This window comes from Macaca thibetana, chromosome 2 (genome assembly GCF_024542745.1).
Source record: "Macaca thibetana thibetana isolate TM-01 chromosome 2, ASM2454274v1, whole genome shotgun sequence".
Lineage (NCBI taxonomy): Eukaryota > Metazoa > Chordata > Mammalia > Primates > Cercopithecidae > Macaca > Macaca thibetana.
In genome coordinates, this window is record NC_065579.1 from 45,540,618 (window position 1) to 45,559,474 (window position 18,857).

The following is an 18,857-nucleotide window of genomic DNA, read 5'->3' on the forward strand; positions in this document are numbered from 1 at the left end:
CTCGGTAAATCATAATAATGTAAACATAACTGAAAGTACAAAGCAAGGAAAAAAAGCTTTTGCTCAGCTTCTGATCCTTGAAATTTTCTCATGCCTCACTACTACTCTCTAGTGGCTGAATCCTAAATGCCTTTTTACTTAAGGCTGATTTTGTAACTAGTAATTACTGTATTTTGTGGCAATATTGTGATTTGTGGCAGAAATGTGATTTTTAAAGCACATTTTGGAGAAAAGTTACAAAAAGCAATTGCATTTGTATTGAATACTGTATTGATTTAGAATCTTGAATTTGCATGTCTTTTTAAAGAACAAGAGGAATAAGCTATGATATGATTTGAACCTCGAATTGTGACTAAAAGCTAAGGCCAAAACCAGTTTAGAAAAACTGCTTAAGCCTTGAAAAAATTATAATAGCAATTTAAAATATTTACATATTTTAAATCATGAATAGAGCTCATTTAAAAAGTCTTAAGTAATATGGTTAAATGTTAATGTTCAACCATCTAGACCCTTTCTGTGTATATAAAAACATGCATAGCTCTTTGAACGTAAATGATGTAATACTACTGTACATACTATTCTGTGACATGTTTTTCATTCAGTATCATTGGTATTATTCCATTTTAATCTATTTACCTGTTCTGTGTTCATCTATTATTGAAAACAAACATTTGGGTAAGCATACAAGGATGTTTACCAAAGAATATTTGAAATTGCAAAAAAATTAGAAAAAATTTTACAGGCTAGAATTGGTTAAGTAATCAATATCTGCTGTATTGTATTTTATAGTAACTGTGACTCAGTTTAACAAAGTCATGTCCTTATTGACTCTTCTAAAATAATTCTTCAGTAAACATCCCTGTTTACATAAACAGACATACACTTCAACAATCTAAAAGCATCTGAAACACTTGTAAAATTTTGTGTACCATAAAACAGGAAATTCTTGTGTTTAAAAAAAAATTAACTAAAAAGTATATTTAGGAAATTACTGACAAATTAATGAGAAATATTAAGTAAAACTTTTTTTCCAAAAAGAATATTTTTAAACTGTTGGTTTGGACTTTTTTCTTCCTTAACTAATATTGTATTTAGTTGTACCCATATGGTGATATTAATGATTTGTGTGGTTCTGAAGATGGAGTTAGTAAAATATTTTAGTAATGTCTAGAAAGGACCTTTGGTTGAGAAATTTAAAAACTAGTATCAGAATTTTCTCAGTATCATATCTTTTCTGATTCTGAATTGACAGCCTTTCTTTATATCTGCCTGGCGTAAATTTTTCTGTCATATAAGGAAGGTCTTATTACGTAAGACTTTAATTAAATTTTATTTGGAAAGAATTTGTTTATAACCATTTTTACATTATTAGGAATAATTCTACATGTGTATTAAAAGGAATCTTTCTGCTTATCGTAGAATGTCCTTAGTACCCAAATACTAACAGAAAGACTTGTGAGGTTCAAGTATTAAAGGCAAAACAGCATTTGTTCTAGGTTATGCCAGTAATGTTATCACAGTCAACATTGTTTGTAGGAATTTTGTTTGTATATACATAAACATTCTGAGTTTGTTTGTACATGGGTATCTTGTTTTGCCCAGATTTATTTGCCAATAATACATACACACACACAACCCAGTCCCAGAATGTAAAATATATTTTTTAAAAACCCATTCATTCTTTGTGCTTCAAGAACATTTTGTTAATCCTGTACTAGCATTGATGACCAGCTTTACACATAGTTTCCTGTTTGTGTTTCCACTAGACAGCTTCTGGAAGGACAGGAGAATTTTTCTTCTTTGTATTCTAAGTGACTTACTCATGATAGTCTCTCAGGTTTTTATTTTCTTCCTGTCTGACCCAGAACCAGTGCAACTTTCAGAATCAACTAAAATGTGAATACTGATATTTGCTAATATATAAAATGCATACATTGCTTTGTTATTAAGGTTATGTGCTAATCAGGTAAGGTCTTTACCGGCTGTGTTGATTATTTCATAGTAACTGACTCAAGCTCATGTAAATTTTCTAGATTGATTATAGGCTCTGCTGAAGTTACTAAAGTCTCACATATAGCTTTTTTAATTTTTATTTTCATTTTAATAGTTTTTGGGGTACAAGTGGTTTTGGGTTACATGAATATATTATTTAGTGGTGATTACTGAGATTTTAGTGCACCTGTCACCTGAGCAATGTAGCACTGTACCCAATATATACTATAGTCTTTTATCCCTCACCCCCCTCCCATCCTTCCATGTCCCAGAAGTCCATTGTATTATTCTTATGCCTTTGCATCCTTGTAGCTTAACTTCCACTTATAAATGAGAACATACAATATTTGAATATTGTTACTCACAATAATATGAGTGAAGTAACTCAGGAATGGAAAACATGAAGCTTCTTGAAATCACTCTGAACTGTGAAGTATGCAGAAACTAGATTATTCGTTTCATTTAACTGCTGCAAGGAAAGTTTGTTGCAAATGGAAGGCACACAGATAACATAAGCAGAATTTATTAAAGTATGCTTATGTTGAAGCTCACACATTTTCTGTGGAGGAAAGAAGTGTTTTATAAAATTGTCTATAAAATATTGATCAAATATTTTGCAAAAAATACTTGAGGTATGAATTGTCCTATTATGTTTTGGTTGCATTATTTAAGCTCTAAGACAATGAAAAATAAAATAGGTGGACTATAAAATATAGTACACTCTTGCTGCCTTGACATATAATGTATTCTGCTTATTTCTAAAGTCAAGAAGAAGAAAGTGAAGATGAAGAAGATACTCAAAGTTCCAAATCTGAAGAACATCATTTGTACTCTAATCCAATCAAAGAAGAAATGACTGAGTCCAAGTTCTCTAAGTACTCTGAAATGAGTGAGGAAAAACGAGCCAAACTTCGTGAAATTGAGGTTGGTGTTGCAGTGAAACTTAAATTACACTTTATTGGTTTTTCACTTTCTCCACCAAACTAAGCTGCCTCATTGCATTATATCTTAGTGCATACTGTTCCCTCTCTCTGCTTAGAACTCTTCATACCAGGTGACTTTTCTTCAGGCCTCTTCAACCATCTTTTCACTCACAGTAGCCTTTTCTTACCCTTTTGGACTTGCTTGCTTCTTCCTATTTATTACTGTGTGATTTTATATGTATTGTGAGTTATGTATGTGAATGTGTATTTTGTTCGTTTGCTTACTTGCTTATTTAATGTCTTTCTTCCTCAGTAGGCTGTACTTTCCATGAAGAGAAAAGACCATGTCTGTTTTCTCTTCATCATTGTATCTCTAATACATGGCACATAGGAGATCCTCTGAAGAAATGAATTCTAATATCTAGATTATATGTATATACATATGTAATACGTTATATGTTAGGTACTATGAGAAATCCATTTCATTTTGAGTGTTCATAGTATGTAACTAGGAAAAAGTAAAATATTTCTGGCATGTTCTAGTTATGTTTACATTTTATTAGGCTCATTTTTAATGTCTGTACCTGTAGTATGGAGGAGAGTAGACATTGAGTGGGTCTTAATACTAAAAAATGGGGAAATGTATGGAAGAGCCCAGACTATCTCAGGCAGACATTTCCCTCCCTTTTCCCCCTCCCCTCTCTCTTTTTTTTTTTTTTTTTTTTTTGGAGACACGGTTTCTCTCCGTTGATCACGCTGGAGTGCAGTGGTGTGACCATAGCTTACTGCAATGTCAAGCTACCAGGCTCAAGAGATAGCTTCTGGAGTAGCTGGGACTACAGATGTACACCACCAAGCCCAACTAATTTTTTTTTTTTTTTTTTTTGCATAGAGGTTACGTCTCACTATGTTGCCCAGGCTGGTCTCGCCCTCTCCTTTTTAAATGCCTTTTGTTTTGTCCAAGGCTATTCAGACATGTCAGAGAGAGAAGGGCTTTGTAATGCCCTCAAGGGGATGAAATATTCCCAGTAAATGCTAGCAGGAGTTTAGCAATCAGTCTCAAACCTCTAAAGAATGTATGAGAGTGAATTTTCATACTGTATACATTCATTGAACAGTATTTTTGAATGCCTACTGTATGTTAGTACTGTCTCCCTTACTAACTTATGATACCTATCACATTGGTTACCTCATTGCCACTTCTCCACATAACCACTGTTGGGCTGATACAAGTTCTTGCCCACCTCTTTGTCAGACATCACCGAACTGAAAAGTAAACAGAGACAGCATTTTGTTTTAACCTTACGTAGAGTCATTGTGGTGTCATTTATAAGTAGACATGAAGGATTTTCAGAGTTGATTAGTTGATTTATTTTTTCCTGGGATGTATTCATACACATTTTAAATATGATTTTTAGGGGGATAAGATGTATGTCAGTGAGCACACTCACCTGTGCACCTTTTCAACCTACATATGCCCCTCTTTTACACCTCTCCCCTTATGAGAAGCTCTGCCTTTCTCTGACCTGATGAAACTGTTGGAGTAGAAACAGACTCGAGTTAAATAAAAATACATTTTCTTAATAATAGAAGCTATTCCCTTATATAAATGCCCCAGCTGTTTAGAATGTTCTATTTCCTTATTAACTTAAAGAGAGGAAACCATATAATTTAGCTTTTTTGTTAACTTAGGTGGTTTTTACAAATCTTATTCTTTCCACCTTGTATATGTGTATATGCGATACACATGCATGCACATTGCACACATACACCTTATATGCATACATTTCCATACTACATGTGCTCTTTTGTAATCTAGCCTCTCCTTTATGTATTCAGTGATTATTTCTCCTGCTTTCTTAGGTACTGCCTCTTACAACTTAGTTTTCTTTCCGGGATTTGGACTATGAACTAAGTCCTGATTTTAAAATGTGTATCTTGGCTTCATCTTAGAATTATCTAATCCTTCTCCTGTATTTCCCCTGAGAGATTTAGTCATATGGAATAAAGTTCCACAACAGGTGGCAAACTTGGACTAGAACTCAGGGCTCATGAGCTTTATCCCAGGGCTTTTCACAACTAGCTCTCTTCTCTGCCCCTAAATTTGGATATCCATTTCGAGATTTAGAATCCAGTGAGTACTAACCCTTTTATTGGAGAACCATTAAATAAAGAATTAAGTTCTAAATTAGTTTCTCTAATTAGTTCTATTATATTCTATAGTGTATATACGATAATTTTGCATCTCCACATGTGTCCTAATAAAGATACCTATAGCTGAACATTTTTTAGCATGGAGTAAATAAAAACCAAATGATTCATGTTATAAAACATGCTTTGTAAAAACACAAAAATCTTGTAGCTATATGATGTGGTGGTGGCCAGAAGCCAGTTCTTAATCTTTCAGATACCACTGAGAGCAGTGCCTAGGCTGGAGTTACCTTTTCTCATTCTGTTGTCCCCATTTCTACCAACAAGTAGAATAGTGGGTGGGGAACCAAGTGGAGGGTGTTCTATCTTGTTGGAAGAGAGGGATCACTTTCTGTCCTGGTCCCTGAGGAAAGAGTGAACAGTTGAGTCGGAAGGTGATAACTGTCTGTTGCCTGAAGGCAACAAGGGAGGGATGGTTAAGCCATTGCATGGGCCACTTCCTTTTGTGTTGAGACCCTTGATCATCTGTTTTCTGTGTGTCTTGGACTTGTGCTTGAGCCTCGGTTAGACTGTATTAACAGGAACTATAAGTAGGAATTGTACAGTGATTTTTTTTTTTTTTTTGAGACAGAGTCTCGCTCTGTCACCCAGGCTGGAGTGCAGTGGCCGGATCTCAGCTCACTGCAAGCTCCGCCTCCCGGGTTCACGCCATTCTCTTGCCTCAGCCTCCCGAGTAGCGAGGTGGCTCAAGCCTGTAATCTCAGCACTTTGGGAGGCCGAGACGGGCGGATCACGAGGTCAGGAGATCGAGACCATCCTGGCTAACACAGTGAAACCCCGTCTCTACTAAAAATACAAAAACTTAGCCGGGCGAGGTGGCAGGCGCCTGTACAGTGATTTTTAAAAAGATGATCTTAGGAATCCCTCCTCTCTCCTAAGTAACATTCAGGTCTATTGTTTGACTCTTTTTAACCCAAACTGATTTACTACAAATACATTCTGTGGAAGAGTCATCTTGGTCACGAGAGGCTTCACACAGTGATGAACTTAGCTATTTATGTTGCCCACCCCACCCCACCCCCTTGCTTTCTTAGCCTTACATCTTATCTTTTTAAATGCAGTCATGATTAAAACACACAAAAAATGTAGACTTTTAGAGAGCTTTGAAAGAAGAGAAGGAGAGAACATCAAGCTCTGATTATAAAAGACCCTGATTATAGAAGTGAAAATATGTCTGAAATTCCACCACTTTGGGAGGCCAAGGTGGGCAGTTTGAGACCAGCCTGGCCAACAGGGTGAAACCCTGTCTCTACTAAAAATACAAAAATTAGGCATGGAGGCTGAGGCAGGAACCTGGGAGACTCTGTCTGGGAGGTGGAGGTTGCAGTGAGCTGAGATAACTGCCACTGCACTCCAGCCTGGGTGAGTGAGACACTGTCTCAAAAAATAATTAATTAAAAAAAAAAAAAAAGCGAAAACAGATGGAAAAAGGACAAAATTGGAGAATGTAGAAGAAACATTCATGAAGTCAAAAATAGTGAAAATGCCAGTTGAGGCCAGGCATGGCGGCTCAAGCCTGTGATTCCAATACTTTGGGAGGCCAAGGTCGGTGGATCACCTGAGGGTCAGAAGTTCGAGACTAACCTGGCCAACATGGCGAAACCCCATCTCTGCCAAAAAAAAAAAAAAAAAAAAAAAAAAATTCAAAAATTAGCCAGGCTTCGTGGCATGTGCCTTGTAACCCCGCTACTTCGGAAGCTGAGGCAGGAGAATCGCTTGAACCTGGGAAGTGGAGGTTCTAGTGAGCCGAGATTGTGCCGCTGCGCTCCAGTCTGGGCGACAGAGTAAGACTCCATCTCAAAATAAAAAAAAAAAAGAAAGAAAATACCACTTGGAATGGGGAGAAATGGTAAAAACTAAGTTGTAGTAAAGGGGGTAAAAAGCAAATGAGGTCTTGTTTTGAAGTATAAATAAAATGCTGTAGCAGCATTTAGTCCATTTAAAGGATATATCAATGTCTGAATAAAATAGGATAAAATGTTGGCATCTACAGCAATTTCGTGGGACAAGAATGTTTCCTGTTTCTCTTTGAGTGGAACAATATTGAGCAGATTGGCAGCCCAGTGGTACCATCCAAGATCCATGTGCTTTCTACCACTTGGAGGATCTTCCAGGTCCTCATACTTTTCCACCTTATTAGTCCTCCCTTAGAAATCAAGAAGAAGGTATTTTCACCCTTGTAAATTTTTTGGGTAATTTAAGCTCCTTTAAGCCTTAGGGTAGTTTTTATTTTAACTACTTTGTGAAGTCTTTATTTTTAAATTCAAAATAAATAATTTATTCTTTTTACTATTTTTATATAGTACACAATTTTAAGATACTTATATCTCCAGAATAAAAAGCAAAATTAAGCTCACTTATTGCAGGTTTTTTTCTCTCCCTGTAACTGATTTTACTAGTTTTTTCACATCTTTATCCATTGCCATTATATATTATATGTATGTGTTTGTGTGTAGGTGTATTGGCCAGAAATCTCTGGGTAAACATCTATCTAGGTGGTCTGTTTTTACAAACAATGCTACAATGAATATTTTGTACAAATACCTTTGTCCACTTATATAGGTAATAAGAGATGGAAGTTTTTCTGTTTTGTTGTTTTTTTTGAGATGGAGTTTTGCTCTTGTTGCCCACGCTGGAGTGGAATGGCACCATCTCGGCTCACTGCAACCTCCACCCACCGGGTTCAAGCGATTCTCCTGACTCAGCCCCCTGAGTAGTTGGGATTATAGGCATGCACCACCATGCCTGGCTAATTTTGTATTTTTCGTAGAGATGGGGTTTCTCCATGGTGGTCAGGCTGGTCTCGAACTCCCGACCTCAGGTGATCCGCCTGCCTCAGCCTCCCAAAGTGCTGGGATTACAGGCGTGAGCCACTGCGCCCGGCCTGATCTGTTTTAATCAGTATTTGCTCTTACTGTCTTATAAAGTACCCTCCAAATATGATTTAACCTTTTCTTTGTGTTTTGATGTCTAGTGGTTGCACTGTGAGTGAGATCTTCAGACTGTGTGCAGCTTTGTGTGTTTGGTCTTACATGAGCTGAACCGGAATGTCACAGCCCTCCTACCTTCCACCCCCGCCTGTTTTTTAAAGATGTTTATCTGCATTCTGCTGACTGTCATATCTTGCTGGCAGTGTGCTTGCCTTTAGCAACCTTGCTTTTCTGATTTGGGGAACCAGATACCAAATTTGTTATAATTGTGTTGAGAGTAAGTGGGTTCTTACAGCCATGAAGCACGACTCATGGTTTTTGAATCCTCTCATGACCAGAGAGGGCTCCCATCTGGTCAGCTGATTTTTGCCTAGTTGGACTTGTCTGACAATTGGCCTTCAGGTGAGGTTATATTTTGACTAAGTACTAATTAGTTACTACTTTGCTATAGAAAAGAAGCAAAACAATGCTTGAGAATCTAGAATGATGAAAATGCTTATTTTTAAAATGTTTTATTTCACAGCTCAAAGTTATGAAGTTTCAGGATGAATTGGAATCTGGGAAAAGACCTAAAAAACCAGGCCAGAGTTTTCAGGAGCAAGTAGAACACTACAGAGATAAACTTCTTCAACGAGTAAGGAATAAGTATACCCAACAATACACATTTTTTGAAGTTATTTATTTGACTTCCTAGAATATTGGTATACCTAAAGATGATTTCAAATTATATCCTTTGTATAAATTTTGAATACTGGTAGACAATTAGAAACATTTGAAATTTGATATTTTAAAAGTGTTTGGATTGGAAAGGAGCTGAAAGGCAACAGCACACTATTTTATTCTGGGTACTACCTGTGGACAAGAAGATTAATTCTGCTAACAGCATGCTTTTGAAACTGGAAAACCCTTCAGGACAAGTCACATTTGTGACGGTGAGACACCAACGACCCTGAGAGGTGGTACAGAAAGAAAAAGATGGAGGCAGGGTTTGGGAAGTTCTGGTGTTGAGAAGTTTATTTCATTTCTCATGGTTTCCAAGGAGGGACAGCAAGTGGTAGAATACCTCATTGGTGAGCTTTGAGTGTTTGAGGCACTTTATCTTCTCGTGCATCACAAAATTTATAGGAACATGCAGAGAATTTTAGAACCAGGAACTCCAGGAATTTTGTTGAGACTGCTATTTATTTTGACTGTCATTGCAAAGAGTAATAATAATAATGAGATTATATAGAAAGTGAAAAAGGAAAGAGCCATAAAAAGGGAACTTAACAATCACTGTGAAGTTGTTAATATACAAAACTGGTGTCGGGGAGGAGTCTGGTAGAGCAACTGTGGTGCCGCTCTCTGCTGCGTACTCCTAGGCAAGTCACTGTAGCCTGCTTTTTCTCTGAAACTGGGTTGATATTCCCAATTTTGTAAGATTATGAGTTAGATAATAGCTACTGTTTTTACTGTTACTCTTCATTATAAGTATTTTAGCTATACTATGGTTCCTGTAAAGTAGACATCTGAATCAGGAAATCATTTTCATTATCAATCAGGAAATGCATCCTACAGATCACCAGAGAAGTCAGTCTGCTCAGCACTACTCTTTAAAAAGTTGCACTCTATATATTTGGAAAAAAGATAAATGAGATTTTGTAAAAGATGCTACTTATGGCCAGGCGCAGTGGCTCACGCCTGTAATGCCAGCACTTTGGGAGGCTGAGGTGGGCGGATCACCTGAGGTCAGGAGTTCGAGACCAGCCTGACCAACATGGAGAAACCCCGTCTCTACTAAAAAAATACAAAATTAGCGGGGCGTGGTGGCACATGCCTGTAATCCCAGCTACTCAAGAGACTGAGGCAGGAGAATCACTTGAACCTGGGAAGCGGAGGTTGCAGTGAGCCGAGATGGCGCCATTACACTCTAGCCTGGGCAACAAGCTTGAAAAAGCCTGGGCAACAAGCTTGAAAAACTGTCTCAAAGAAAAAAAAAAAAGATGCTGCTTACCTATACCCCCATAGGAAATTACGCCTTGAGATGCTTACTGTTCTGATGGTAGCAAGCACAAAATGAATAATACTTACATTACCACTTTAGTCTCCTTGCACTCTATGATTATAATTGGAGAGAAGGAACATGATCTTTGCCTGATTCTGTAAATAGTTGTATTAGAACACAGCTATGCACATTGACTTAGGTATTTTGTAGGGTGGCTTTCACTCTGCTGTGGCAGGGTGGAGTAGTTGTGACAGAGACTGTATGTGGCCCATAAAGTATTTACTGTCTGGCTCTGTATAAAAAGTGTTTGCCAGCTTCTGGTATAGGCTTTTTTCACCTTTTAAAAATTAGAAGAATCAGCTATCACATAGCTTGCTTGATGCATATAAATCATAGAGAAATTAAATTCCTGTTAATGAAGAACTTAGTTAGTTTTGTGGATTTATTGTCCGTAGCCACTCCTTTGTATGCGGAAATCAGAATTTGAAATGAGAAGTGACAGTTGTAGCATGCAAATATGTTATTTTTTTGGTTTATTGTAGAGTCATGTAGTCAGTTTGTATTTAGGATTTAAAATTTGCAGTGTAATTGGTACTTGTTTCCCACTAATAAAATTTTGATGGAAGATATTATGAATAACCATTTTCCTTTTCTAGCCTTTTTTCTTTGGTAAGAGCTCTTTTTGATTAAATCAACTTGTTTATAGTTAGAGGGATCACTTTCTACTGACTATTTTATTGTAACTTATGATGGATAGGGCAGTACATTGTTGGCTTTTTCTGATTCGAACTTTTCGGCAGGTGGGACAGTAGGGGAAGAGCTCTGATTCTAGAGCTTGGTCTCAAATTCTGACCTGACTCTCCTGTGTGACCATGGACATGGTACTTAATCTTTCTGAGTCTCAATTTTCATCTCTAGAATGAGGATAATAATAATTTTCTTAGGGATGCTTTAAATGATTGCATGAAATGGTCTGTGGAAAGTTGTTTAGTACATTGTTTGGCCTATGGTAAGCACTCAGTAAATGTTTAGCTGCTGTTGCTAGGATTAGTTTTATTTAGTATAAGCAAAAGAAATGACTAGTTTTCCCTGGAGGGGTAGATTTTTTTTTAAAACAGTATTGTACCTTAAGTAGTAATTTTAAAAATTATTTCCTATAAGAGAAAATATTGTTATATAAATGAGATTAACCCAGATTGATATTTTTAAACAACTTAATATTTTTTATAAAAAATAACAGGAGAAAGAGAAAGAGTTAGAAAGAGAACGAGAAAGAGACAAGAAAGATAAAGAAAAATTGGAATCTCGCTCCAAAGACAAGAAGGAAAAAGATGAGTGTACTCCGACAAGGAAGGAAAGGTATAACATTTCTCATATTTAATGCATTTAGTGGTTTCAAGATTTGCAGTGGTGTTTTATAATATTTTCATTATTGATGCCAGCAAACTGGAAATGTTTGTTCATGATAAACTTGTTTGGGTCCTGCTTGCAGAAGGCGGAAGTAGCAGAGAAATGGGGCATTTAGTTGGCACTTAGTTAACTGGGTGCATCATCCCTTCACATGGTTTATATGGTATCCTTAGCCTTAGTTCAGTGCAAGAATTCAATTACAGTATTAGATATCAAACCTGAGGCTTGTGTAACAAAACAACTTGCTAGATCTTCCTTGTTGCATCCAATTTAAGCATTTTTTTCCAGTATTTGTGCTTGAGGCTGCTACTTGTCAACTTGAGTCTTAGTCTTATCTTTAAAGGAGATTGTTACATAGGCCATAGGTCACTTTAAGTCTTCATTCTAATCAAAAGCATTTCTCTTTCCGTTTTTATTTCTTACTCTCACAGTTCCTAAATCTGATTGAGTAAAGAAAATTGTTTCCTTTAACTGAACTGAGGTTTTCCTAATAAAAAGACCAAGCTGTTGCAAATAATAATCTAGCTTAGTCACTCTACAGATAGTTACAAATAACAAGTTATGCCAATTGGTTAAAAGTTTGCCACTTTTTTGTCTTTTATTACTATTATGACATAATTTTAGATTTATAGGAAAGTTGCAAGAATAGTATAATTGATAGTTACCCTTCACCCACATTACCCAAATGTTAAAGTATTTCTACTTTCGCTTTATTCTTCCTCTTCTGTCCCATCTCCAACCATTTAAGAATAATTTGCCAACATGATGCCCCATTCTCTTAACCACATTCATTTAACCACAATAAAAATAATCAGTTTAGGAAATTAACATTTAAAAAAACTGATATTTAATCCAGAGACCTTAATTGAATTTGCCAGTTGTTTTAATAACCTCTCTCATTGCAAAGAGAAAATCCAATTTAGTTGAATTCAGTTGTTGTCTCTTGACAACCTATCTTTAAGACTTACTTGTTCTTGTTACAAAGGACTTTGAATATTGTTAAAAGTAACATTACATGGTTAGAATAAAAGTTAGAGTAAGCTGGTAGGAATTAATAGCTAATTTAGTAAAGGAAAATGAATACCTGATCCTTTGCTCATTTATGGAATGTTTTGGGGGCTTTGTTCCATAGGAAGAGGCGACACAGTACATCCCCCAGCCCATCTCGCAGTAGCAGTGGTAGACGAGTGAAATCCCCATCACCAAAATCGGAGCGATCAGAGCGTTCAGAAAGATCTCATAAAGAGAGCTCACGGTCCAGGTCATCTCACAAAGATTCTCCTAGAGATGTTAGCAAAAAAGCCAAAAGGTAAATGCAAGTCATTTTTGCTAATATTTCAGATACTAGTTTCCTTGTCATTTCATCAGCTTTTGAAAATAATTTGGTTGGCATACATTTTTTTTTTAAGGATTTTAGAAAACCAAAGAGGTACACTTTCATTTTTGGTTATTCCTCCCCACCTCCTCATCTCGATCTCTTTCATGACTGAAGTGAAGGCTTCCAACAAGTGAGGACCAGCCAAGAATTTTAAACATCATATCCAATGTTTTCTGTGGAATAGGGTTAAGCTGCTTTACTTTTCATTCTGTTCTTTAGTTTCTATAGAATATTATTGGATTTTTGTCAAAGCTGAAAGCAACATACATTTTTCCCCCATAGCAATATTATTAGCAAGTTCTTGGGTAGATACTTTTGGAAATACATATCATAAATACATTTTTTCAGTATGTATTTTAGTATTTCATATACTTTTTTCCTTTAGTTCCAGAAAAATGGTTCAGAAATGTATTATTTATCTGGTGATACATAGAGGAATTTTCCTAAGAGCTAAAACTGCTTTATATGCTAATACTTTATTACTGTAACTATTTTTAGTGAAATCTTTATAGAATAGATACCTTTCTCCTTTTCTAAATGGCACTTGCATATATATGTATGTATGTGTTATATATGTATGTATATGTACATGTGTGTTTATTGGTTTGAGTAATCTTCATACACAGCACTTACAAAATTTTAATGTCTTAAATGATGCCCTTGAACGATACTGCAGTAGTTGTTTGCTTCAAGGTGATAAACTTCAAAGCTGCTGTGTTTTTTAAATTTTGCGAATGATCTTAGGTGCAACTTTGAATTTTATCTTGTAGATTAAAGGTTCAAATTTGGGGGTTATCGGTCACTTGGGGAGCTTGTTAAAAATGCGAATTCTTAGTTCTAACCTCCAGAGATTTTGATTCAGTAGAGCAGTGATAAGGCACAGAAATCTGTCTTTGTAAACAAGTGCTCTACTGATGATCATTGATGCAGTGCATAGTAAGTACAAAATAAATCCGTGTGTGTGTATGTATAATAGAGTTTAAAGTTTAGAAGTTCATAGTCTTATTCCAGTGATTTTTCACCATGCTCTGTTAAAGGTCATTTTCAATAGTTTAAGGATAATCAATTTTGATCACATGAGTTCTTTCTGTATCAATTGGGATTTTTTTGTTTCCTTAGATCACCATCTGGTTCAAGGACACCTAAGAGGTCTAGGCGATCACGGTCTAGATCCCCTAAAAAATCAGGGAAGAAGTCCAGATCCCAGTCCAGATCTCCACACAGGTCTCATAAAAAGTCAAAGAAAAACAAACACTGACGTAAATTTTTAAGATGCTGTCACTTATTGGAAATGCGATTTGTTTTGTGCCTGAACGGTCTGTTTTTTAAAAAAACAAAAACAAAAAATCAAATGAAAGAGCATTCCTGGGGTTTTTTGTTTGTTTGTTTGTGTATGCATGTGTAAACTCATGAGCAACTGCATCTGTAGATGTCATTGTTTTATATTGTGTAAATTACTTTCATTGTGGCTATTTCTCAAGATGAAATTTTTATTGTTCTAATGGATTTCATCAGAAATGTGTATAATGGATCTGCTGACAGTAGTAGTATTTTTAGGATGTTGTGACTTAGCAAAAATAATACAGATGTCTTCCCCCCTTTTGTAGCTTTGACAATTTGAATTAGATTTCAAATAAAATCTGAACAGAAAACTATAATGTTGTTTTTTTGCCCCACCGGTGATATTAAGTCCCTTAAAGTCCTACTGAGTTTCACACTACTGTTGTGTTTCTTATACCTGATGCACTTTATAAGCCCCAGTGTTCAAGTAGCTTAAGTTTTATATTTACTAAGATGACTATCCAAATTAAGGAACCTGAGACTCCTATTTGGTGGTTTGCTAAGCATTTTCTTTGATAAGTTTCTCTTGGGTAATACTAATACCCACATATCAAAGACTAGGTAGATATGGCATGGCGTTTTGTTAGTGGAATGCCTGGATAAAACATTTTTTCACAGAAGCAATATTATTTCCATACATCCAACCTATGTTCTGAGCAACTACTTACTTTTAGGGGGAAATTAAATATCTTTTCAATTCCTCTTCTATTATGAAAGAAGTTTATTTGTCAAACAAATTTTCTAACAAGGTTTGGCCATAGAATTCTCTTGTATGATCGTTGACCTTTTATAATCTTCTGTAGGCTATCTTTCAAACACTGGCATCAGAATATTTTTTACAAGTTTCAGTTTAAACAGCTTAGTTGGTTCCCCGCCTACTCCCCCCACCCCCGCCCCCAAGAGACTTGGGTTTAGTTGTAGCTTTAAGTAAAATTTAAAAATAAAATGTATTTCAGGAAACTTAGTATCTAATGGTTTGTAAATTCAAGGTGCAAAAAGTTGATTTAAACCATTTGCAGAGTTGAACTCTTATGAAAATAAATTTGCTACGATATGAGGAAGAAATAAAACTTGTGTAATGTTGGTCATAATACTGCTATAAATATAATAAAGGGTTATGTAGAATTGAACTGACACTATTATTTGTGAATCTTGATTTCAGTTTTTTATGTAGACACTTTATACAGTGGTTTGATGGGTTTTTTTTTTCCTCCCTAAAAGAGAAAGTAGAAAACTATTCTAACAATGGATTATTTTGATTTAACTTGCTTTTTTAAAAAATCTTTTCAACTTGTTTTACTTAATCTTGCCTAGTCACAAAATAAGATACGCTGTACCCATGGTTTGGAGAGTAGCTATATTAGCTGAGCAGTGAGATACACTATTTCCAAACGGTGCACACCCACAGTAGCTTTGGAAATGAACCAATCGCTGTTTTACTTGATGGTTCTTATCAGCATGCAAATATTGCTTGAAAGTCATTTCCTTATTCACTGTTTTGTTAGTCCATTTTGTTAGGAAACATTAATTCCTAAAAATTTGTTCAGAATAATTAAAAGTGAACATTTGGTGCTGATACTCAAAAACCTATAAATGTAGCCATTTAAAAAATAACATGTTTTTCTCTCCTGTTCATTGCCTGGGAGAATGGAATTTTACATAACTACCTTTCTTTGCAAAAATAACGGTAGTGTCGAGTTGGTGGTGATTTTGGCATTCCATCTTACACTGGTTTCTAGTATAGGCTTAGAAATAATTGGTCAGGTAATAATCTTTCCAGTCAGGTTGCAAGGGATGCTTATTTCTCTCTCTTAAGAAAAAGACATCCTGCAGGATTGAGTAGAAAATTTTAGGTCAGTTTTGGGTGCTTATTTGTAATATTTTTCCTACTACATTGGAGTTTAGCAGTTCTTTTTTTCTGGATCCACATAAAAGTATCATAGTTTATCTTACAGTGGGTGAAACTGACTTTCTTTTGGTTGGGTGGGTGAGGATTTCTTAGGCCTGATAGAATATATATTCTGTGAAATTTGTTAATGTACGTATTAGATTGTATTGGATTTTTTTTTCTTGAATTTTTAGTGGTATTATTAGATAGGTTATTTCCAGTTTTACTTCATGACAGAATATCTAGAGTAAACCTACTTAATACCCCCATGCATTCTATGAAAGTTTAATGGGATCAGAAGTTGGTGACTTATAAGGGGGAAGATATTCTACCATATTTTTATAATAACATTATTCATGTTTCTTGTCTGAAGGACACTCAAGTTACAGAGCAAAATTTCTATAGGTTCACTAGAATGTTCATAGGCATGGTCTTCCAGTTACAGGAAAGATCATGTTCTATCTGTGGACACCTGTTGTCCTCTACCACAGCTACATGCTAGAGTTGTTTTCCACAGATCTTATAAAGGGCATGATTTAGGCTCTTTACCCTCCAACTTAATGTTTATACACAGGAATTGTTTACTAGGTTAATGACATTTAACTCCCCTCTCTTCTGTAGGTGAGAGAAAATAAGTAAGTGTTGGTCTGTTTCTTACCAAAGAGAGACAGACCTATGATGGAAAATGATCATGTCTCTGAATTTTTTCTTTAACGATACAGTTCCTTGTTATAGATAGTAAGCATATGGGAATTTCTGAGCTATAACATGTTGAGAAGTTAGAAATTAAAACTAACACAACAAAAAGTGCTGAATCAAAAGATGCTTTTATTTGGCTCAGAATATTTTTGGCTTTTCTGCTAAAGGTGGCAGACGTTACTCTACACAGACCTGATTTTTCTTTATTGCAGACCATTCTTGTGGGCTTACCCTGAGACTTTATCCCAATTAATGAATCTTGGAGGGAATACTTGCTTATTTATGACTTATGTATATCCCCCCAAACTTTAATATTCTTGAGCACTTGAAAATACTTTTGAGAAATTTTAACTGTGATTAAATTTAGGTTTATTAGAAATATTCTGTACACATTTGCCTCCATGGTGGCATAAGTTCTGAAAAATATGACCATGACAATAGTTTATCATCATCATTGTTATTCAAAATAAGGGTAAATAAATCTCTGTATTGCCAAAGTGACAAACTGTTCTGATGACCACACAGTGTGATTTCTTTAGCAGAAAAAGTTGGTTTTAAAAGTAAATAGTACCACTTTTCTAAGACTGTACAGTTTAAAAATAAGGTTTTTTTGTTTATTGTTTTCCTCTTCTATTAAGTTTTAGTGAAAAGCTTTATTACAGAAAATTGTGCAGATACTAGTGAGGATACTAGTATAAGTTTAAAGGAACATGTGACTGTAAAATCTCACATTTACAAAGTGCTTGGTGTCTTCATATTTCACACGCATGTTTTAGAATAGATTTTAGGGAGTGTTTAATTCATTATCCTTTTGACTTTTAAAATTTTTGTTACCAACTTCGTAGGACTTAGATAATATATAAATAAGTGCAAATTCCAGGGGAAGTGTTGAGATGATAGACTAAAAGGTGGGAATGTGCTGCTGTTCCGTGAGCCTTGTTCCATTGTTGAAAATTTGATGCCTCAGTGTTTATTCAGTACCACCTCATGGAGCTTCAATGTAAATGGATTATATGTATAATTGGTAATTTGTATAGTTTTGTAGATTGTAGATTAAATGCACTCATCATGTCACATGTAATTGTGCTTGGAGTATTTGTGTTTTATTATTTTACTTCAACGGGTTCTTGTCTGTTACATCTCTGGTGATTTGAAATATCAGGAAAGACAGTTTGTCAGAAATGAGAATAATATAGTTGAAATCAGTTGGGCTAAAATACTCTACAGCAAGACAATTTCTTTTGGGTGAACTGATTCTATAATTTACTTTCTTTTGATGTAAGGATTAGGTTTATTGTTGAGCTGCTTTCCAGATCAGACTGTCACTTTATAGTTTTTCTACATAAAGATTATATAGTTGCAAACAAAGGTTGTGAAATTTCCCTTTTGTTGTTTTTGACTTTTAATTAATAAAAGTACATTGTTTTCATAGCAAACTTAGACTGTCCATGTAATTTTCTCCATATTGTTTTTCAGATGCAAGCCCAGTTAATAATTAGTTTTTCAGCAGCTTTCTCTCAAGTGAAATAAGTGATGTGACATGTTTATCAGTTATGGCTAAAATGTTACATTTTACATGTTTAAACTATAATCAAGTATTTTCATGCTAGTGGTTCTCTTGGTTAGGAAATTTCATTTCCTTATTGCTGCCTTTTTTAAAAGTTATTTTATTCTGTTTATTTCATTGAGGAAAATTTTAAACATTCTACAAAAGTAAATACTACAGTGAACCTTACATACCATCAACATGCAGATAACAACTTATATGTATCTCTAAATACTTTGTTTTTAAAACATGCCTGCAATGTCACTGTCACATTAACAAATCATTGGGTCCTTTTAAAAAATGACAGTTATTTTAATTGTGAGAAGAGGCTCATAACAAAATTTACCTCTTAACAACATGGTGTTAGGTATACCCATATGATTACGCAGCTGATTTCCAAAACGTTTTTTGTCTTGCAAAATTTGAAACTCTGTACCCATTAAACAACTCATTTCCCTCTTCCTCCCCTCTCTCTCAGTATCATCATTCCACTTTCTGTTTCTGAATTTGACTACTCTAGGTACAATATATAAGTGAAATCATACAGTATTTGTC

General features: G+C 35.2%; 1 protein-coding gene across 3 annotated transcripts in view; it reads left to right on the plus strand.

The window, feature by feature from the left end:
- U2SURP (U2 snRNP associated SURP domain containing) overlaps positions 1-17,830 on the plus strand; it is a 56,919-nt gene extending 39,089 nt beyond the window's left edge. For all 3 annotated transcript variants that reach the window (XM_050779753.1, XM_050779752.1, XM_050779754.1), the window contains 5 exons: positions 2,757-2,916; positions 8,580-8,690; positions 11,281-11,399; positions 12,583-12,759; positions 13,948-17,830. In XM_050779753.1, coding sequence (XP_050635710.1) covers positions 2,757-2,916; positions 8,580-8,690; positions 11,281-11,399; positions 12,583-12,759; positions 13,948-14,086 — 706 coding nt within the window. In that variant the 3' untranslated portion in view covers positions 14,087-17,830. The remainder of the gene's footprint in view (positions 1-2,756; positions 2,917-8,579; positions 8,691-11,280; positions 11,400-12,582; positions 12,760-13,947) is intronic.
- Positions 17,831-18,857: the final 1,027 nt, after the last annotated feature.